At 40.5% G+C, this 22,188-nt stretch overlaps 1 protein-coding gene and 1 long non-coding RNA gene across 2 annotated transcripts; one reads left to right on the forward strand and one right to left on the reverse strand.

Annotated features, from left to right (window-relative positions):
- Window positions 1–935: 935 nt before the first annotated feature.
- On the forward strand, window positions 936–19,692 carry NME9 (NME/NM23 family member 9). Its single transcript, XM_060240866.1, has 7 exons — window positions 936–981; window positions 4,632–4,689; window positions 7,573–7,676; window positions 11,248–11,319; window positions 11,922–12,038; window positions 12,843–12,939; window positions 19,504–19,692. The coding sequence occupies exons 1-7, from the start codon at window positions 949–951 to the stop codon at window positions 19,506–19,508; spliced, it is 486 nt and encodes a 161-aa protein (XP_060096849.1). The 5' UTR covers window positions 936–948; the 3' UTR covers window positions 19,509–19,692.
- On the reverse strand, window positions 17,801–18,273 carry LOC132573361 (uncharacterized). Its single transcript, XR_009555529.1, has 2 exons — window positions 18,187–18,273; window positions 17,801–18,101 (listed from the first exon to the last, which is right to left on the reverse strand). It is a non-coding gene; the product is annotated as an uncharacterized LOC132573361 (long non-coding RNA).
- Window positions 19,693–22,188: the final 2,496 nt, after the last annotated feature.

Below are 22,188 nucleotides of genomic sequence, written 5' to 3' on the forward strand. Positions count from 1 at the left end.
ACGGCAGGAAGAATAAATGCCTCTCATATGTGCCACTTACAGTTTTCATAACATTTGAATTAAAATGAGTTAAAATCAACACTTCAAAATAATGTGTATATGTAATATGTTAATTAAAGAGAGGTGACAAAGAGGAAATTTTTTTCTCTCCCAAAATACTAGAACTCAGCATCCAATTAAGCTAATGGGCAGGTAGGTTCAGGATGAACAAAAAGAAATAGTACCTTACACAGAGAGTGACTAAAAACTGAAATTTCCTGCCAGAGGATGTAGTGATGGCAACAGGAATAAACAGCTTTCAATGGGGATTTGATAGATCCATGGAGGATAAATCTATCAGTGGCTACTAGCCATAGTGATTTAGGGAACATCCACCTTCAGAGGCACTATGCCTATGAATACCAGAGTCAGAAGGCAACATCAGTGGAAGGCCTTGATTAGGGCTGTCCAGAGGAACTGTTTGGCCACTGTGTGAGACAGGATGCTGGATTTATGGACTATTGGTTTGATCCAGCAGGGCTCTTCTTATGTTCTTATATAGTGTGTTAATTAATTGGTGTTTCATTAATCAGAGGCATTTTTCTAGTTGGTTTATTTAAACAACAACAATAAATGTCACACCTGTAGCCAGAGACAGTTATGTCCAGGGGGTGTGGCCTAATATGCAAATTTGACATTGACATTGTTGTAGTAGATGTTATATGACATAACCAGGGTATTTTTTTGAGCAGGAATGCACAGGAACGCAGTTCCAGCTGGCTTGGCATCAGGGGGTGTGGCCTAATATGCAAAAGAGTTTCTGCTGGGCTTTTTCTACATTGATGATGTTGTATATCATTGATGACATTTGTATGTAAACAGCCTTATTGTATTTTATATTTTCTAATATTGTGTAAAATCTAATGACATGACATCAGTTTGTGATTTCCCCCCCCTTTTGATAGAACAATGGTGAGCAGGAAGAAGGAAGTACCTTTACAGGTTAGTAAGAAATGCAAATATCGCCCCCACCCCCCATGCCTGTCACTGGAATGTCCTGCTAGTATGAAGAGGGTGGATTAAGTCCAAGATTGCATAAAAACAATAGAGAGCAAGAACATTGTAGAATGTTGGACTGGAAACCTGGGTTAAAGTCCCAGCACATACAGAAAGTTTACTGGATGATATTGGGTCAGTTGTTATCTCTCAGCCTACTTCATAACATTATTGAGAGTGGGGACCATGTATGATATACATACATCTCTTTGCTGGAAGTTGGGATAAACCTGTAACAGCTCTTAAATGTATGTAAATGTATGCATTCATTTCCCAGGTGCAACAAGTAGTACAATTTTTCCTTTCTGATGAATCAGAAAGAGAACATAAGAAGAAATAACCCCAACTCTGAAATTTTATATGTTGGAGAATAAGGTAGATTGAGAATCAGAAGCTAACTGTTAAGAGGAACAAGAACTGCAATAAGCTACCACTTCATAATTGTTTATCTTCAGATAAACATTAAATATCCTTCTTAAAGAGATCAGTTAGCCAAATTCAGTTAATAATGTGTTGAAATGTATTGGTTGATCTAGCATTAGAGTTGGCCTTTGCTTCTCGGGAGAGCAGCAAGTATAACTGTGGTGGTACTTCGAGAATAAGAATATTAATTTTTGAATATGCATCTATATACAGTGCATATATTCATTAAAAAAACATGTTTAAGGAAGCCTATTCAGATAAGAGTCTGTATGAATATATATTTCTTTTTTGAAAATTGAATCCATATGGGATATAATCTCTCTAAATCCTGCCATCAAGTGGCCAGAAAAAGCAAATGATTATAACTTCAATTGGTTAAGTACTTACATCAGAGTAGACCTATTAATTTACCTGGAACTACTCTCATTTGACTTTGAGGAAGGTTTTAATAGGATACCTTTTAAGTACTTTGCTATAAATAAACTGATACTCTGCTAATTAAACGTTTTGATGTTCCCTGTTTTATTTAGATCTTCAAGAGTAATGTACATTGAATCTTGACATGCTTACTGAGAAAGAAGTGCCCTTGTTAAGTTTTTTCTAGAAAAGTACTTCCTAAGAGTGGACTACCTCTTCCTTATGCTACTCCAGATGTTATTCTTTGTGCTAACCCTTAGGGATATTCAGGCAGCAATCCTAAAAGAAATTTCTTGGAGCAAGCCCTAATAAATAAAATTGGACTTACTCCTGAATGGACCTGTTTAGGTTTGCTCTTTCTGAGGTCTTCAGGCTGGTCACATGTCACAGGCTGTCTCAGTTTCTGCCCCAGTCTTTAATACAGTCTACCAGAGCAAGAAAGAAGAGTACTTTATCCAGGGGTGTCAAAGTCATTTGTTATGAGGGCTGGATCTGACATAAATGGGACCTTGTTGGGCCAGGCCATGTTGGGTTGGACCAGGCCATGTGTATACCTATATAAGATTAGATAGCAGAGATATAGATTTTATAAAGAACACAGAAAACACAAATATATATATTGTTAAAAACATGCTTAAAATGTTAGCACTCATTGGTCTTAAAGATGCTTTCTTTGTATTTCTCCCATGGGACCCAGGGAACTGGGCAAAAGAAGCTCTAGCTTTTTCCTTCCTTCCCCAGGGGATTGGGGGAGGGGGGGAGCCTCAGCCAATAGAAGGAAGAGAGGCTTGGTTCAGTAGTTCTGCTATGCAATTGAGAGAGCCTGACAAAGCAAGCTATTCCTCTCCCCTTCCTCCACAAGGGAGGCTCCTGCCTCAGCCAATGGAGAAAATAGAGGTTTTGTTAACAGATTCTTTGTAACAGTCTACTGACAGACAAAGAACATTTTTATCATGTGTTATGTTAATTTTTATCTTTTCCCCAAAACAAGCTGTGGGTTTGTCCATAGAAGAATTGTCATGATAACTGAATTGTGGCTTTGATCTAGTAACTATTCTGATATAAAAGGTTCTGTTCAGACATTCTATGACTGGATAAAAGACTATGGTTGACAAGTGGGTACAACTTCCTTCCCTTCCTACATGAACTTTTTGAAACATACGTAGATATTACACATATTCATGCACACATCTCTGTGTACAGTTAGAAACTCTGCACAGGCTGCATAATGTGTTCCAGTGTTCAGTGCCCTTGGCAGTCAAAGTCTTGAGGGCCCCCTTGCAAATTATCTCAGAGTCAGAGCTCTTGCCACACTGCCCACAGCCTCCACTGCAGCCTGCGGGCACCTTCTCAGAAGCCCATTTGACAAAGCTGTGGGGGAGAGGCAGAGAGAGGCAAACTTAGCAATGATGCTAGCAGCAGCCTCACCAGGCAAATTGGGTAAATTGCTGGCTGCATGTGCAGGCTCCGAGGGCTGCAAGCAGTGGGGAAACTGGGGGGGGGGGGAGCCAACTCAGGGCTCCTAAAGGTGTGGGCGGCGGGGGGGCCATAGACAAGTGCCTACTTGACCTAATTGTTAATCCGGCCCTGTCAATGCTAACAGAGTGAGGGAACAGCTTGCTACAAGCATTCATTGTCTGACCTTAGCATATCTGAAGTTCTGAGTTGGTTAGTTTCACACCCCTATTAATCAATCAGATGTCTGTTCAGAAGGAATACTTGACCACTCCTCTATTTGGATTGTAGTTTGTTAACAAATTATGAGCAGGACTCTTAAAACATTTTGGGGGAAAAGTTCAGCTGTTTTCCAAACATTTGAAATTGGATCAAAAATGATTTGACAATCTGCTTTCTCATGAAGTTTCCCCCATCTATAAAGAAGTGTATAAACTTCTTTATAAATTAAAAACAATTTAAAAGGTATTTTCATTTCTGCAGCCAGGGAAAGTGGCAGAGTTGTGTATCATGTCTTTAGTTTAGTGGTGTCAATTTTGCCTGGCTGACTCAATATCATTGGGTCCAGAATATTTTGTCCTTGTCTGTTAGTTAACTAAACTTTCATTGTATCTGGATGACAATTACCTTGGTATAGCTGTCTTCCTTCCCCATCCATTTTCACTGGACAGGGAAGCAATCTAAAGAGTTGGTGTTCTTGTTTGTTTTGATCTTGATGGAAAGTGGCTGGAAAAGCTGTATGATTTGTCTTTCTGGTGTTCCAGCCTTGTGCTTTTTGCATCCCTGTCTGACTCCCAAAGCTGAATGTGCCTGTTTTGATATGTATTAACTGGATTTACATGCTCTGTTGCACTGCTGCCTGGGATCTATGGTTTGATCCAGCTAGCTGAGCCTACACCAGCGTGATGAATGCTGCTGACTGATGAATGTCACCAACTGTGCAAGCAAAAGCAGCATATACATCCCACAGAGTTGTTTTTGAATGGCATATGACCTGCCCATGAGTTTGGGATAGTAATCCAAAAAGGCCTGTTAACTGTGAGTATACATTACCAGTGGCTACCCAGCTAGCAGCCATATTGAATGTCACCACTGGGCAAATGCAAATGTACCCGAAATGCTGCCCATTCCTGAGGCTCTGAAATAAGGTGCTGAACTTTACATAAAGTAGGAATTGCAGACAAGGTAAATCAGAATATCAATAGCATTTTTGCCAGAATCTCAGCATCTCTGTTTTCAGACATTTGTGTCCTTAAAGGCCACTTCGCATTATTGAAAGATCTTCTGTTTAATTTACACAGATGGTTGTCAATAATCAGGAACTTTGGGAAGAAATGCTGTGTTCCAGAGGGCTGATAGGTAAGATTTTTGCTGCCAATATGTTCAGCAGTATTAATATATACTAACCATATATAGGTCAGGTTAGAAATTAAAATAGTGAAGGAATGTTACATCCTTTTATTCCTTCTGCCGCAATGGGATTGTTATTAGTTATCAGAGCTAATATTCTTTAACTGACAAACTTCCTTTTGTTATAAATCTTAGAATCATAGAGTTGGAAGGCAATGTTCCCTCTTACCTGTGGAGTCTTGTGAGCAGAAATTCTACTTTGTGAGCTGCTAGCATTAAAGCTGTGAGCTACGGCATAAATTAGTTTGTTCTGGGGCCATTTTTCCTGAGCTAAGACAAAAATATGTGAGCCAGAAGCTAAAAAACTGTGAGCTAGCTCATACTAACTCAGCTTAGAGGGAACACTGTTGGAAGGGACCTCCAAGGTCATCTAGTCCAACCACCTGCACAATGCAGGAAATTCGCAAATACCTCCCCCCACACCCCCCAGTTACAACTGCTCCATGCCCAGAAGATGGCAAAAAAAAAAAAAATCTCCAGGATCCCTGGCAAAACTGGCCTGGAGAAAATTACTTCCTGACCGTGAAATGGTGATCAGCATTTCACTAGACATATAAAAAGAGGCCACACAAACTAAGCACTAACACAACCTTTTCTGCCCTCCCACTCATGATCTGCCAAAATTTGCAGAATCAGCATTGCTGTCAGATGGCCATCTAGCCTCTTTTTAAAAACCTCCAAAGAACAAGAGCCCACCACCTCCCTAGATAGCTTGTTCCACTGAGGTACTGCTCTAACCAGTGTTCCCTCTAAGCTGAGTTAGCGTGAGCTAGCTCACAGATTTTTAACCTCCAGTTCACACATTTTTGTCTTAACTCGGAAAGGATGACCACAGAGTACAATAATTTATGCAGTAGCTCACAACTTTAATGCCAGTAGCTCACAAAATAGAATTTTTGCTCACAAGACTCTGCAGCTTAGAGGGAACATTGGCTCTAACTATCAGAAAGTTCTTCTGATAGAGCCAGTTTGGTTTAGTGGTTAAGTGTGCGGACTCTTATCTGGGAGAACCGGGTTTGATTCCCCACTCCTCCACTTGCACCTGCTGGAATAGCCTTGGGTCAGCCACAGCTCTGGCAGAGGTTGTCCTTGAAAGGGCAGCTTCTGTGAGAGCCCTCTCAGCCCCACCTACCTCACAGGGCGTCTGTTGTCAGAGAGGAAGATAAAGGAGATTGTGAGCCGCTCTGAGACTCTGAGATTTAGAGTGGAGGGCGGGATATAAATCCAATATCTTCTTCCTTCTTCTTCATGTTTAGCCGGAAACTCTTTGATTTAATTTCAACCCATTGGTTCTGGTCTGACCTTCTGGAGCAACAGAAAACAACTCTGCACCATCCTCAATATGACAGCTGTTCAAGAACTTGAAGATGGTTATCATATTGCCTCTCAGTCATCTCCTCTCCAGACCAAACATATCCAGCTCCTTCAGCCTTTCCTCATAGGACTTGGCTTCCAAACCCCTCACCATTTTGTTGCCCTCCTCTGTACACATTCCAGCTTGTCCTTCTTATTTATCCTTCTTAAGTTGTGGTGCCCAAAACTGAACACAATACTCTAGGTGAGGTCTAACCAGAGCAGAGTAAAGTGATACCATCACTTTGCTTGATCTGACACAGCTGACTTTTGGTCTGCTAAAAGGCTTATCTACACATGGCACATGAAGGCTACGAAAATTCTTCTTCATGGTGGCAACTCCACACAGGAGCCATAATGTATGGCACCATTATCCATAAGGATCTTCTGTAGCTCTGTGTTTCTATGCCAGTACTCCATGCCAATGGAGGTGGCTGATGCTGGTGGTCACAGATAGTATACAATATTGAAGATCTTGGAACTGTACCTGTGTGGAAATCTTTTTATTTTTTTAATGCTGTTTATAGTTAGGCATTCTCACTGAGGCTTAGAATTGCCAACTCCAATGCCACAGAGTTCATCCTTCAAAGCAGCCATTTTCTCCAGGGAGCTGATCTCTGCCAGCTAGAGATCAGTTGTAAAAGTGGGAAATCTCCAAGCCCCACTTGGAGGCTGGCAACCCTTATCAAATGCAAAGCCCTTCATGGCCTTGGACCTTCATATGTGCAGGACTGCCTCTCCTCCTATCTCCTGACAAAACAACTTGCTGTTCTGGCCTTCCACAGGACCACCCTGGAAATGTGCAAAATCATCAGCTGCAAAATCATCAGTGTATACATGCATTCACTGTAGTGGCCCCCACTCTATGGAATGGCCTGGATGAAGAGATTAGGAAGGTCCCTATACTTTTAGCTTTCTGCAAACTATGTAAAATAGAACTTTTCAAGAGGGAATTTTTATACAGGAATAGGGCTGCACTATAACAGAATGATTCAGGAAAACATTTCAATAAAAAGAACGGAACTATGGAGTATACTACTAATATGTATACTAGTATACTACTAATATGTATTATCTTTTGCTATATATTTTGTATCTTGCTCTCACGGCATTATAGTTCTACTTATGTAATACCATTTATCCCACTGTTTAACATGTCAAACTTCATCTTTATGCCTTGTTTCAGATTTTTGCTATCCTAGTCCTGTTACATAGTTTATTATATGACTTCTGATCTTACAGATTGTACCGATTTACATGATGCAGTACACCTTGAGTCTCAATGAGAAAGGCAAACTATAAATAAGTAAATAAAAATTTGCAGGTGCTTGATGTGCAGCACAATCCTTTTGTGAGAGCTCAATTGAACAGTCCCGAGTAGGATTCTGAATAGATCTGCTAAGGATGGCACTATAAATTTAGTATGTTCTGACATGTGTCAGTTTTGCATCCTTCTGAGACAGTTACATCTCTTTGCAGTGATAGATGTTTATCAGGCCTGGTGTGGTCCATGTAAACCAGTAGTAAACATCTTCAGGAAAATAAGACATCAACTTGAGGGTGACCTTCTGCATTTTGCTGTGGTAAGATGTAGCTTCATATGTACAAAGTCTATCTGGCAGAGGACATCAGTGAAATGGCGCATGTGCTTCTGTGTTGCATGAGGGCTTTTCCAGTGCATTGATTCTGGGTCCAGAGGCAGGATCTGGGGGTTTAGAGGAAGTTTAGGATTTAGAGGGAGCAGAGTTCAGAGAAAGAAGGGGTGGGATTTTTTTGGAGTCACTGGCCAAATTTTGCAAATATAATTTCCAAGGGGCTTATGGGGAGGAAGGGTATAGTAGACACCTTTCCTTATTCTATAAGTCACTCTTAGTGATTGACAAAAAAAAGAAGAAGTCTGGAGGACCTAATGATCTCCTGATGCCATCCCTTCTCTGCAACCATCTTTCTCCTTCAAAGTAAGGAGGAGCATTATGGTTTAGTGGCTAGCACACTGCTCGTCCTAGTTTTATTCAGTGGGTTGGACTATTTGCATTGTCAGCAGAGGGCATGGGTAGAGATTAGGGTTGTCAGCTCTGGACTGGGAAATGCCTGGAGATTTGGGGGGTAGAGCCTGGGTTGAGCAGTTTGGGCAGGGGAGGGACCTCAGCAGGGCATGATGCCATACAGTCTGCCCTCCAAAGCAGCCATTTTCTTGACAGAAATTGATCTTGATCATCTGGAGATCAACAACAATAGCAGAAAATCTCCAGGTGCCACCTGGAAGTTGGCAACTATAGCAGAGATAGATCTTTCTAATCTTCAGTTTCTCCAGGAGTCACCTGTGACTGCCAAAAAGTCAGTGGGGTTGTGGGAGTCACATGGGTAAAAAGCAATATAGCATGAGTGCTCTTAGTAAAGAGGAAGTGCACAAAATCCTCTTCTAGCTTATTATGGCAGAACAGTATCTTGTGCTTGTGAAAGTCTTAAGCCAGTAGAAAGTATCCATAAAATCCAACCCATTATATCCAGAGATCACAGTAAGAAAGAGTGGAATCTGCTTGGATATACCTCTGGAAAGTTCTGGGATAAACTGTGCAAAGAGTACATCCACCGTTATGAACTTAGATAAAGTTTGTATTAGTTTAAATTGTTGTTGATATTCTCAAAGGATTGTGGGAATTGTGGTTAGAGATATCTGTCTATGATTTTTTTAGAAACAACTATCTCCATCTCACAGAACTACAATTCTAGGACTCTTTGGGGAAAGGAAATTACTGTTAATTTGGGCCTATTATGCACGAGTGTTTTCCCTCACTTTCACCAAGCATGTCCATTAGATTTTCTTTGTCTTTCTACATTGTTTTTCCTCCTTCAGCACTCAGTTGGCTTTCTGATCAGATGTAAAGAGAGATAGACAGTGGGATGGGAAGGCTAAAGCTTTGAAAACATTCCCCTTCATGCTTCAGTGAACAAAGTTTTTTGGGGGAACCATTTTGGCAGTCTCCAGAAGCCAAACATTAAAGTGGCAGCTGAACCACAAGGACCTCCTGCAAACTGCTGAATTTAAGAATCTCTTGGGATTGATCCATTTGGAGTGTTCTGTCTGCCAAGAGGACAGAGAATGGGTTCAGTGGGAAGAAGAAAATGCTGTACCTTTAAATGCTTGGAATTATGGGTTTTGTGGTTCTTTAGACTCTGTAGGTCAGGTGGGATTATATAGTTCCCCCTAATTGGCTAATTGTGGAAGGTTCAGCCACTTCTGAGGACCCGGGAAAGTTTATTGTCCCTTTCCTGTCTGTTTTACAATTCTTTGTTAAGCCTTTTGTTCAACATGGTGACCCAAGGGGATGTGTCTGTCTTTTCACCTCGCATTCATAACTTGTAAGAGCTGTTTCAGCATGCACGTCCCACTTGATGGCAGGATGCAGTGAGTACTCTGAAAATGCCTTGGGATGTCAATAAAGTCTGTAAAGTTCTGCAAGTGTGGGTGCGTGAGTTGATCACATCTGGAAACAGCTGTTAGAGAGCCACCCTAACAGCTGAGGCTCCAGAATTTAAGAATCTCTTGGGATTGATCCATTTGGAGGACAGAGTGCAATACGCACAGGACAGGCTCTAAAATGCTGCCAAGTTCACAACCACTGTGCAAGATCAAATTAGAGGGGCTGTTCAGACTCACAGTATAATCAGTTGTTGCTGCTGTTTCATACCGGATTAAAAGTGGCTGATCAGACAGCAACATCTGCTTCCTGGTATTAACTCGTAGTAGCACCCCCCCAATCCTTCTCAGAACTGGAGTATTTTGATACCTGCTCCTTTGTGGTGTTTTTTTGAGTTATCTGGATAGTTCTTGACCAACTTCCGGATGCCTGAAGGCTGTCCCGGAGCAAAAGAAGACTCCGATATCTGGTTTTTGGTCACCATTTTTTTTAGTACTTAGCGATATGCGCACAACTGCATAACCACATAATGTTTTAACCTATGTGCATAATGTGCACATGTGCATAACATGCATAAAAGCGGAGAAAAAATGCATGGTGCCGTCGTGTGGACGGCAGAAGACAGTTTCACTGTGGAGTGATTCAAATTGCAGTATGGCAGTCTGATCGATAATATCTGGAACAAAGATATTCGGAACAGAACTGGGTCTGTTTAACACAGACTCAACACACTGTGTGAAAAGGGCCAGAGAATCACAAGGAAAAAATCATGCAGATTTGCAAGGAAGGGCAGGAAATTAGTGTTACTATGCAGCTGGGCATAGATTAAAATATACCCTCATCTTTTTTTTTCAGTTTAGTGGGACAAGACTAAAAATGCTCTCCAGAGCTTCTGCCAGAGGACTCCTCCCTCATACAAATTACAAAGTATGGTAAAGTTGCAGCCAACTTTACACAGGCATGTGTGCACGTACACGCACACACAGCCAACAATCACTGCTGCACCACCTTCTACCATACATTCTGTACAGTCAACATGTTCCCCTATATTATTGTGTGACTCTTTCTCATTTTCACAGTGACCGATATCACAGCATAGAATCCCCTAATGCTCGGCTATATGAAAAATCGGGCTTTGCAGTTGCTCAGTTCCAAAAATAGTCTGGTCAGTTTCAGCATCAAGGTTTCCACTTTTTGCCTTTGTTCCTTTTTATTCCCTTTCATTCAGTGAACTAATTCTAAAGTGCATGTGTAAAACCTGAACCAGGAGGATTTAAATGGAAGGTGACTGCTGGACACTACTGTGCAGCTGCAATAGGGCAATTATATAAATTTTGAAAACTTTGTACACCATCCCCAACACATCTCAAATGACATTCCACCCCAATTTAGAAAAGTTAGTTTTTAAAAATTGTAGCTGCAGAATAAATTCACCAGAGGAAAAAGAATGGCAGACACAGAATCTGAAGTCAAGATTAAAGGTTTACTACTCTAAAAATCTGCAGTAAGATGTGTGTGCTTAATGAGCCTTAGTTTTAGCTTGCAGTGAATCTTTGTACAGATATCGCACAAATGAGTCAAAGTAACATAAAGCAGCAAAGATTGTGAAGCATGATAAACAACTGGTATTAAATACTGAATGAGAAATAGCTCACCCCTTTCTTACCTAAATGTAGTCACAATGTGAATGTTGGCTTTGAATAAAGCGTGTTGTTTATTTTCTTTTCATTAGGCTGAAGCAGATTCAATTGATGCCCTAGAGAAATATCGTGGGAAATGTGAGCCTACATTTCTGTTTTTTGCTGTAAGTTAGCACAATGCTTGAAATTTCATTTAAGATCTTGTGTTTATTTTAACTATGGTTAGTTTATAATTCAACCTACAAATGATCATTCAGATCCTGATTTGTCTTGACCAGTGCTGTTTTTATCACTTTCACTCTTTCTCTGTCTCTCCTGCAGAGCACTGATTAGCATCTTTGTATGTGTTATGGTGACAGTGGCCCTGAGAATCAAGTTAGGATTAAACTAACATGTTCATATTCATACATCATGCAAAAATATAGTTAAGACTAAGGGTGTGTTCACATACTATACTAAATAATGTGTTTGGCAAGTGGATTTTTGTTATTCTTACACAGTAAAAACCCAGTTGCAAAATGCATTATTTTGTGTAGTGTGAACGCACCCTAACTATGGCTAATAAACCAATTGCAAGCCATGATTTCTGATCCTGATTTGATGTCTCCTGTCTCTGACTAACCACAGTGGTGCAGTGGACAGTCACACTAACCATAGTTAATTTAATTAACTCATGGCTGTGCATGACATCTGAACTGAGCCAGTATGTTGGCATAAATTATGCTTGAAATTGTAAAATTGTTTATTAATTTCTGCTTCCTTTCAGGGAGGAGAATTAGTAGCAGTTGTAAGAGGAGCAAATGCACCATTGCTACAGAAAACCATTCGGGAGCAGCTAGAAGCGGAAAAGAAGGTTTTGAACCACGGAGTGGAGAGAGTGGTGGTAATGTAGTCTCTAGACACGCTGCAATTTTCTAAAGACTGTTTTCCCTTTCTAGATCATATTCATTTTCAAGTTGTGCAAGATGCTAACTCTGCCAAATCTCTTTTAAAAAATTCAGGACCAGAAGTAGAAGGTTCAAGTACATCCTGAGCCTTATGAAGTAAGGCTGAGAATGCCCATGTAGTTGGAAAAGTGGTCTGCATTCTTGGTTTCTGCTGAAAAAAAATACTTTCTGCTGTCAAAAACCTTCTTCAGTTTGATGTTCAAAAGGAGATAATGAACCCGAGTGTTCAGCTCCAGATCTTTTCAACAATACAATATCAATTTTATATCTTAAAAAAGAAATGGAACTGCTTTATTTATTTGCTTTAAGAAATGTGTATCCTGCGCTCTCCAAAGTCTGCCCCCAGATCTGTGTGGGATTTTGCACATACTGAATGATAGCAATTAAACAGTTCTGGTCATATCACTATCTCTTGACTAGCTATACTGTGCAAGATTCTGTCTAGAGAAAGCAACTTGAAACTACAGTGCAGGGCATAGTAGGCTTAGGAATGTTTGGTTTCTACAAACTTGTTCACCTATACAGAACTTTCATATTCTTCTCTGGACATTCTCCACAAATCATGTGTAGCTTCTTCCTCTTCTACAAAAACAAAACAAGTTCCCAGACAGAACTGTAAAATACTGTGTCACATTCTGAAAAAGTTTAAAAAGTTACTAGAGATAGCCATAGTAGATCATTAAAAAAGACCAGATGGCTTTCTAAAACAGTCTCTAACTGTAATATTGTACTGATTACAGATTCAGGATGAAGCCTTCCTTTGGGAAAAAGAAGATACTTCTGTTGAAGAAAAGGAAAAAGAGGAAGGGGAAGAAGAGGATAAAGAAGACAAAGCAGGTGTGTGGTTCTGCTGAATGCCATGGTCAGCATCACTGTTAAGTTCTCTTGGTACATGACAGTGAAAGATCTAAAATGCTTGAGATGTCACTGTTCTCCCGTGGTGGACTGGGATGTTAAAATAACCAGAGAGGAAGAAGAGTCAAGTGGTTCCTGCAATGCTGCAAGCACTGTGGGGCCTACTTGGCTCTGCTTTCTCCTAGGCACCAGTAACCATCCTGGGCAGAAACTTCCCAGGCAAACCCCAGGTGTTCACCCCACCCCAGGTGTTCACTTCTTTCTCTAGCAACCCGTGCAATCCTAAGCAAAGTTACATCCTATTAAGACCATGGACTTCAGTGGTCTTACAAGGGTATAATTCCAGTTGGCACTGCAGTTAACATACTCCTCCTGATGCTGCAGCTTATGTTGGACATCTGCTTTTACCTACTCAGAGATGCACATGTTTCTTCTAAATCAGTACTCTTGGCTGCCAAGTAGTAGCTTCCCTTACCCTTTTTATTGCTTCACATTTCCAGTTTTGGCTGGTTTAACAATGCTTAGTTTGTTCCCTTTACCATTTCCCCCTTAAAAAATTATTAGAAAATTGAAGTTATTGGAATCCAGTGAAAGGCCCATGGAGAGCACTTGCTGACATGGATTTTTCCTGCCTCCCCATTCTCCCAGCAGTCATGGAAAAGCTAATGTTGAAGATTATGGGACTTGCATGGACAAAAAGGCACACAGTGCAGGGTCTGTTGTGAGGAAGATTCAGATGATATTGCTTCCACCTGCCTCATGCACCAATGACATCTCTTGTGCCAGCCAAAGCACAGTTGCCGTAACAGAAAAACAAAGAGAATTTTAGCTAGTTCCCCCTCTTTACTGCAGCGTTTTGTTCATGTGGGTTTTTCAGCCTCCAACAGCAGCTTTTCTGAAGTGTAAGGGAGTTGTTGGTAGAAGGAGGGCAAACAAGATCTGCTTCACTGAAGACTGTTGCACTCATGCTTCAGTGGATCTTTTTATAGGCTTATACTTTTAACTGCTCTAAGACATCAAGGGAGGATGCAGCCTCTGTGATTCTTCTTGCCATTCCATTTGTCCACCTTCTTTTCTTCTGCTTGCTGTAGCAAGCACAAAGAAGAAGGTGACAGAATAGGGGTCATGGCACAGTGATGCCATCCCCTTTTAGTACCTTATGCCATTTAAAGCTAAAGGCAGACTCCAGTCAAAACAGGGCAAGCTTAGTGATTTAGCTTTGTAAATCCCACATTGGGTATTCAAGAGGAGTGTCTTTGACCCACGTTTTCACTTCCCTTATGTATGGAATCTTGTCCAAAGGAAAGAGATTCGTGTATCTCCCATAGGGAGATGCATACTGCATAAGCACCACGCTTGAAAAGGTACAAGCAGCAGCCAATAATGTATCTTTTAGCAAGACACTGAAACTCAGGCCTTTTATTCCTGCCAACACTTTCCAATGGAAGCCTGCTGTGCCTGCAGCTGCCAATGCAGTGCAGTGACAACAGAGTTTCCAGATGGCAGCCATCCCACATTTTCTTTGCCCCAAACCCCATGATGACTGTTCCTCCCTTCTCCCATTCTGATATACCATTATATCAATTGCTAATTTAAAAAAACCTCCCCCCTCCCCAAGAAAAACCCTGGTGGCATGTGGGGGAGGATAGCTGCTGCAGGGTCTAAGGCAGGGAAAATGGCTGCTGTGTGGGAAGGACTGGGAAAATCCAGACTCTGTGCACCCTACAGCAGCCAGCCAACTACAATGCTGTGAGAAAGCAGGGGGGAAAGTTCACTTAAATTACCAACAGCATCGAACCTGAGGGAGGATCACCCATGTGGCAACAGCCTCAAATGAATTATCCAGGGTAATGCATTAGCTGAGAGAATTTCTCTCTCTTGCTTGTCAGGAAACCAGGCCCTGTTTCCATTTCCATCTTGGCACCACTGTTTGAAGCCTTGCTATGCTTGTTCAGCGGACTTCCTCATAGCATCACTGACTTTTTGGAACTATTAAGGAGGTTCCACTGAGCCCAAACCTATTATTTGCCAGAAAGTGGTGTACAACATAGTAATGTTTTAAAAGTATTTAATTAAAACCAGAGCAGTCGTATGCAGGATTATTTCAATCTAAGCATATTGATTTCAGTGGCCTTAGACTGGTATAAGTCTGCATAGAGTTGCACTGTTACTATGTTTGCTTTTATAAAATTTTAACAGAATGTCATTTTATGATTTTTACGAAGTTCAATAGATCTAGCCACTTTTTCACTCAGTCTTGTCCAATTGCCCTCCTTACTACTACCCCATATGGTGGTCCCATGATCACAGCATAGCCTTGTTAGTTGGCAGTGGTGGTCCTTTTTCATAACCAGAAAACCTGGCTGAATCCATCCTGCTGAACTGTTCATTTAGTGGTATGTGTTTTAATAATTCTGTAAACCATCACAAATAATGGAGAATAGAGAAAATGTAATTAATGAATTTTTTACACTTAAAAGTAATTGAACAAAATTCATTTTGCATTTTGTTGTCCAAAATTCTAAACACTGAATACAGGTGGTGAGTTTAGCTCTGGGTTAAATTAAGTTCTGCTCCAGTGATGTAAAAACGACTCAGGAGACAGATGGCCTTGACTGGCAGTCATCTGCTAGCTACTCTGCCACTTAGGCCTGCCTCCAGAGATTGCCCATTGCTAATATCTCATGCATGATGGGTCCTTGTCTTTTTACTCCACAGTTCTTGAATTTGTTTATTATCATATGATGAACTAGCTAATCCTATCTATGAAATCAAGTTCAACCAGCATATTATTTATTTACTTCATTTATAATTCTACCTTTATAATTCAAACTCAAGGAAGACATATGTGAAAATATATACAATACTGATTTAAAAGATTAGTTACTGAGCATGCAACTTTGTAAAATCCAATAATGACCCATTATGCATGCACAGCTTACTGCAGATTTTCCGAGAAATAAGCCTTTAAGCTTGATTTTGGATTCTGTTCCCGCCCTTATGCACAATTCTTTTTCATTCAGCAGCTACAGTTTAATATATATATATTTTTTAAATCAGGGTGGAGCATCACTTGTGACAGGGGGTGATGTCCAAAGGTTTTTTTTTTGTTAATTTATGCAATTGCCCTATTGCAGCTGCATAGTAGCATCCAGCAAGCATCTTCCATTTAAATCCTTCTGGTTCAGGTTTTGTGCATGCATTTTAGCTTTAGTTTGCTGGATGAAAGGTAACAGAAAGGAACCCAGGCAAATGGGGAAAACCCACTGTTAAAATTGACCAGACTTTTTCTACAACTGACAAGCAGCTGCAAAGCCCCGCTTTCCATATTGTCAAGTACTAGGGGATTCTCTGCTGTGTTATCGACCACTGTGAAAGATGGGAAAGAGTTACACAGTCTCATAATATGGGGGAACATGATGAGTATACAGAATGCATGGTAGATCCCACTGACACTGGAAGCTGTGATTGTTGGCAACATGTGTTTGTGTGTGTGATTATGTTTAGAGGTTCTCAGAAGGTCCATGGGACTCAGCTGCCATTTGAATGTTAGGCTTCCAGAATAGCTCCCCCTAACTTTGTTTACTAAAGCATTAAAGGGGAGAATGTTTTCTTGGTAGGTAAACTATTTTTTTAATTAAAGATTTTAGAGGGAGAGTTACACAAGGCATGGCAGTAATCTCAATCAAGTAGGGCTGCACAAGCAAATCCTAAATAAATGCTTCACTTTAGCACAAAAATCAGTGGAACCCAATCCTAGGCATGCCTACTTAAAAGTAAGTCCCATAGAGTTCTGTGGGGCTTACTCCTAAGTAGGTATTCCTGGGATTTCAGATTGCAAGTATTCATTTGAAACTCTGCATTCTATTGATTTCTTAAGCAACACTTGTGGTGAGGCCCCCTGCATAAAAGGCAATGAGTTAATGATGAAGAGGAACCTGATCCTAGGCATGCCAGGCATGCCTACTTAGAAGTAAGTCCCATTGAGTTCTGTTGGGCTTACTCCTTGAGTAAGTATTCCAGCCTGCAAGTAATTGTTTGCAACTCCACTCCTTTTAAATTTTCCTCATGTTGTTTTAATTTTTTTTACAAGTGGCATGAGACTAGTGTTAGTTTCATATCACTAGACTTATGCAGCTTGTAAAAAAAGTAAAATGAGGGAGAAATGGAGCTTGTACACCGATGAAGGGGGGAGAAGAGGTTTAGGTTTATTGGATTTATATCCCGCCCTCCCTGTCGAAGCAGGTGCAGGGCCTCTCACAATGGTGGAAGGTGCAGAGTGGGTGCACTGACCTCAGTGTGGGCAGTAAAGTGGCCTTTGAGAGGATAAGAAAACAGTGGTTGGAGGGAAATCCAAGAGAATCTCTATGCTTTTGAATTACCTTCCGCTTGGAAGCAAAGCAAGAGAAAAAACAGCACAACAGCACTCTCAGAAAACTTTGAAAACACCAACCAGAAAGCAACCGGAGAGCTGAAAGGAGGAAAAATAATACCAAATAAAAAAGAAAATCCAGTGAACATGCACGGTGAAAGTGAGACAAAACACCCGTGCATAATAGGTCAATGTCAAATAGTGATTGCTTTAAACAAGGATGGGCTAGGAAGTTAAAATAGCCCTCCTCTAGGGTTGCCAACCTCAGGTAGGAAATTCCTGGAGATATGGAGGCAAAATATGGGGAGGGTGGAGTTTGGGGAGGGGAGGGAGCTTGACAGAGATGTCATGTTATAGAGTCCATCCTTCAAAGTTGCAATTTTCTGGGAGAATGCCAGGCCCCACCTGGAGGCTATACAACACACAGAGAGTAACACAGCAAAAGGACAAAAAAATCAAAGGTACATAACCCACCATGAAAACCAGCTTCTATTATTAAATTATACAAGGTCAACAAAAATAAACACAAATTCCATCATCATAAATTACAAAACAACCATAATTTTTAGTCCTTAATAGAAAAGGAAGCAATAGCACCAAGAGTCTTTCTTTTCATCCTATGGTAAAACTTCCCATCTTATTCCATGCAATCCTGGTGTAGAACTCCAGATGTTTAATGTCTGTCCAAAGATGCAGCCAATAATCCAAGTTTCCAAGGACAAGGTCGTACTAAACCCTTGTTTCGCGTGAGCGTCTTCAAGCTGCAACAATCCTGAATAACATGAATAATATACAATGATACAACCATATGCACATAAGCCATAAAAAATTTTAAACCCTGAATAAAATCAACAAACCTCTTAGTAATTTCTCTTAAGTGTTAGGCCAAATAGCCAGCATATTTGAAGGAACACCTACAAGGTGCTAGAGTGAGTCATGCTAAATGGCTTATATGCAGCAGGTGCAACAATTCAAAAAGTTCCTTAAAGCTACAGAGTACCCAGCTACAGTAATGCTAAAAACTTATTATAACAAATATCCAAAGCACATGCCAATAAATTATTTTATAAACAGTATATTTTATAAAAAACATGCCAAATCCCAATCACTATTTAAACCATGAGGAAACATCATCCCTAATTTAAAGATCATGCGCATCTCCTTCTGATGTAACCATCTGCTACAATCCATCCTACCTTGCAAACGCATTGGAAACTTAAGAAGTACACAAAAACGTAGAGCACTTCATTCAGTTTAATCATGATCCAGACTCTTTTTTACCATAGGATGAAAAGAAAGTTTTACCATAGGATGAAAAGAAAGACTCTTGGTGCTATTGCTTCCTTTTCTATTAAGGACTAAAAGTTATGGTTGTTTTGTAATTTATGATGGTGGAATTTGTGTTTATTTTTGTTGACCTTGTATAATTTAATAATAGAAGCTGGTTTTCACGGTGGGTTATGTACCTTTGATTTTTTTGCCCACCTGGAGGCTGGCAATCCTACCTGGAACAAGCCAATCTGTGTGGCCCTTGTTGCACAACAACTTGGTGCTACAGGGCTACTCAGCTCAGCACCACCAGCAATGGACCTTCTCCCACAAACGGGAGGTTGTGCAGGAGGAGGCAAGCAGCGAATTGACACCAATTATCATTTCCACTGAAAAGGCTGAGACAAGTGGCCTTCTAGGCACTGGTAGAGTTGTTGGGGCTTGGCCCTGCACACTTCTTGCCCCCAAGGGTAGCAGCACACTGAGAAATTTCCCTGTGAGTCCACCCATGACTTCGAACCTTAAAGAATTTGTGGAGTGGTTGTGCAAATAAATGCATCTTTCTGTCTCTCATTGTATTTAATATAATGGTAGAAGCCCAGTTGAAGGCTCTGGACTCCTGTACTAAAGTAACCTTGGTTTCCTTTCTTTCCAATATGCTTAGGGAAAAACACACATCTATATTTGCTGTAACTTTAGCTGCAGTGTCATTAAGCTTTGACTGTAAAAAATTAAGTACAGAGTGAAAATAGATGAATATTTAATTTCACAGTCATGCTGTGTAGTTCAAAGACTGAAACAACAATTTTGCCATTTAAAAATCAAACAAATATTGTTCCTTTGATGTTGCCTTCAATATTTACATTGCTTTCTTTTTATAATTTCTTCCTCTCTTTTCTTCCTAGATTAAGTCACCCATTTATCTTCCAGAACTGGCTTTCCAACTGCCATTTTAAAGATGATGAAAAATGTTATGTTTTTCTATTGTAGTAGAGGCAAAAAAGAAGGGTAAAGGTGTTGGCAACTCACTGTCAAAAAGGGGGAAAGTATGTTTCAGGTAGAGGCAGTCTGTGTCAAAATTCATGTTACTACAGGGGGAAAAAAATCCTGAGCAGATCTACTTGGAAGTAAGTTCCATTTTATCCAATTTAAATTATAGTTTTCCCACTCTTAGGAAAGTGTTCTCAGAACTACAGCCTTAATGCTTAACCATCATTAATCACAATATAATGGTCTTCTGAATAATGCTACAAGTATACAATTGAGAAACAGTTGTACAGTAATTAGTGCCATATTAATTTGTGCAGTTCTAGGGGGTGCAGTTTGGTTGATTGTTGATTTTGAACCTACTGTGAGACATATGACACATATCTTTTATCTCCAGAGCTTTGCTATTTGCTTCACTGTAATGTTTGCTTCAGAACAATGAAGCTTTTCCTGGCTTTCTCCATCAGATGTTTCCATGCTGAGGCAGGGCTTTTTTGTGGTGAAACTCACTGGTACTGAATATCAGCATTCGGCACCTTTTTTCAGGACTCTCCCAAGTCCTGATCTTTATGTGCTGCACCACCTCACTCAGCCAGAGAGAAGGGAACCTCAGGAATAGCCTGAGTGGGCATCTACAGCTGGAAATAAATGCTGGCACTTTTTTAAAACAAAAAAAGCACTGTGTTGAGGTAATCTAAAACAGAACAGAATAATTAGCAATTCTGCAAACCTTCAGGGTATCAAATAATCAACAGAACTGTACATTTGTGGCAGCTATCTTTAACCCAGCTATGGTTGTCATCAGGCCTTTTTTTGTAGAAAAAGCCCAGCAGGACCTCATTTGCATATTAGGTCACACCCCCAACACCAAGCCAGCTGGAACTGTGTTCCTGTGCATTCATGCTAAAAAAAAAAGCCCTGGTTGCCATAGTAATATTACAGTTAATTTCAGTTTATAATATGTAGGATTTACAGTTATTTTCTAACCTTAGTAGGGGCTGCAGTTTTTATGTAAATTAACAATTGTCACCTTGGATTCCAACATGGCAGGCACACACACATTGGCAACATGACTTTCAACCACAGGTAGCCAACTTCTATCAGAAATATACTTTTGCTGCTCATGGCAATGAGTTGACAGTGGCAATAAGATCCAGGAGACATTATTGATAAATTAATGTTATGATTACTGTTTTAATAAAGAAATTCTAATACATATGTTGTTGTTTTTTCTTTTTCACATCTACACTTTAAGCTATCTGACCATAGTAAAATGCCAAAGGATGCTTCATGAACCAAAGATTTATTTATTTACACTCCAGTATTTTTCTCCAGTGGGAACCTGAAGCAGCCAAAAATACTTATCTGGAAATAAGCCCCATTGAACACACAGTGCAATTTTATGCTGCCTGTCCATTAAAGTTAATGGGTATAGACTGGTGTAACATTGCATACGACTGCACTGTTACTCTCCTACTTTGCCGTCGGAAAGGTAGGCTCCAAATCTAAACACACAAGGGATGAAGTCCTACTAAATTTAATGAGATTAATTTCTGAGTTTAAGTGTTTAGGATTGCACGGGTACATTCCTAAGGGTTTACTCTCAGGAAACTGATCACTGTATCTCACGCCACTTACAGTTGGAATATGGTACACAAAATCATGAAGCCTCTACTGGAGTTTTTGCTTTGTTTTCTAGCGATGTTTTTGTTTGAACACGGGGAAATTTTACCTTCGATTTTACCTTTCCATTCCTGATGCGGGGAAGGGCGAGCGGGCGAAGACAGAAACCCCTAGTTCTATTAATACATTTTAAGAAAACCGTATCATTAAATAAATCGTGTTCAATGAACATTTGAGATTCAAATTGATACTATTCGTATGCGACATCTCCCATCCATCGCCAGTCAAAATACAAAGGAATTCAATTATTACGAGAATACCGAGTTTAGGGCAATTTCCGGAGCTCATTTTTACGCCGGAGCCAGAAGAGGGCGCGATGAAATCTGAAGTTTAGCCGGCAGAAACGTCTGCGCTGTCCCTTTAAACGGACGCCGGGCAAGAGGCTGCGGTGGCTCGGGCGGAAGTAAATGGCTGCGGTTGAAAGATCAAGGGGGTGGTAGCGGCAGGATTCTTGGGTTGTGAGGAAACCCCTGGGTATGTGACCGGGTCCACCCTGTTTGTCTCTTTTGTAGCGTCAGCCCGCTAAGCCTGACAGGATCCGAATTTGTGACGCTCCTCGTGGTCGGGTCGAGTACAGTCAGCCTCTTGTCAGAAGCCAAGAAACGGCAAGACCAGGCAGCAGTGTCCTGGCTTTATTAATTTTAGTCGGCTGTCTTAAAAGGTGTTAGTGTGTTTTCTTATATGTGCATCATTGTGTGAGGTTGTGTCATCTGTGTGTGTGTGGCGGGGGGCGGGGTTTAATACAATAATTCTTAATTTAAATATTTTTATTCTGTTTTTCTTTCCAGTAGGGACCCAAGTGACTTCTTTAATATGAAAATGTCAGTTATCAACATACAGTTTAAATAAGCAAACGAAAGGGGTGGGAACCTCGTGAAAAGCAGCACAGCACTCTACAGCCTGGACTATTCTAGGATCTG

The sequence above is a fragment of the Heteronotia binoei genome, chromosome 6 (genome assembly GCF_032191835.1).
Source record: "Heteronotia binoei isolate CCM8104 ecotype False Entrance Well chromosome 6, APGP_CSIRO_Hbin_v1, whole genome shotgun sequence".
NCBI classification, from domain to species: Eukaryota; Metazoa; Chordata; class Lepidosauria; order Squamata; family Gekkonidae; genus Heteronotia; species Heteronotia binoei.

Bases quoted from the DNA above. Each gene is read 5' to 3' on its own strand.
- NME9 (XM_060240866.1), top strand. From the start codon at position 949: ATGGTGAGCAGGAAGAAGGAAGTACCTTTACAG. The intron at 4,690-7,572 runs GTAAGATTTTTG...ATCTCTTTGCAG, and splicing joins GTGTTCCAGAGGGCTGATAG to TGATAGATGTTTATCAGGCC. The intron at 12,039-12,842 runs GTAATGTAGTCT...TACTGATTACAG, and splicing joins ACGGAGTGGAGAGAGTGGTG to ATTCAGGATGAAGCCTTCCT.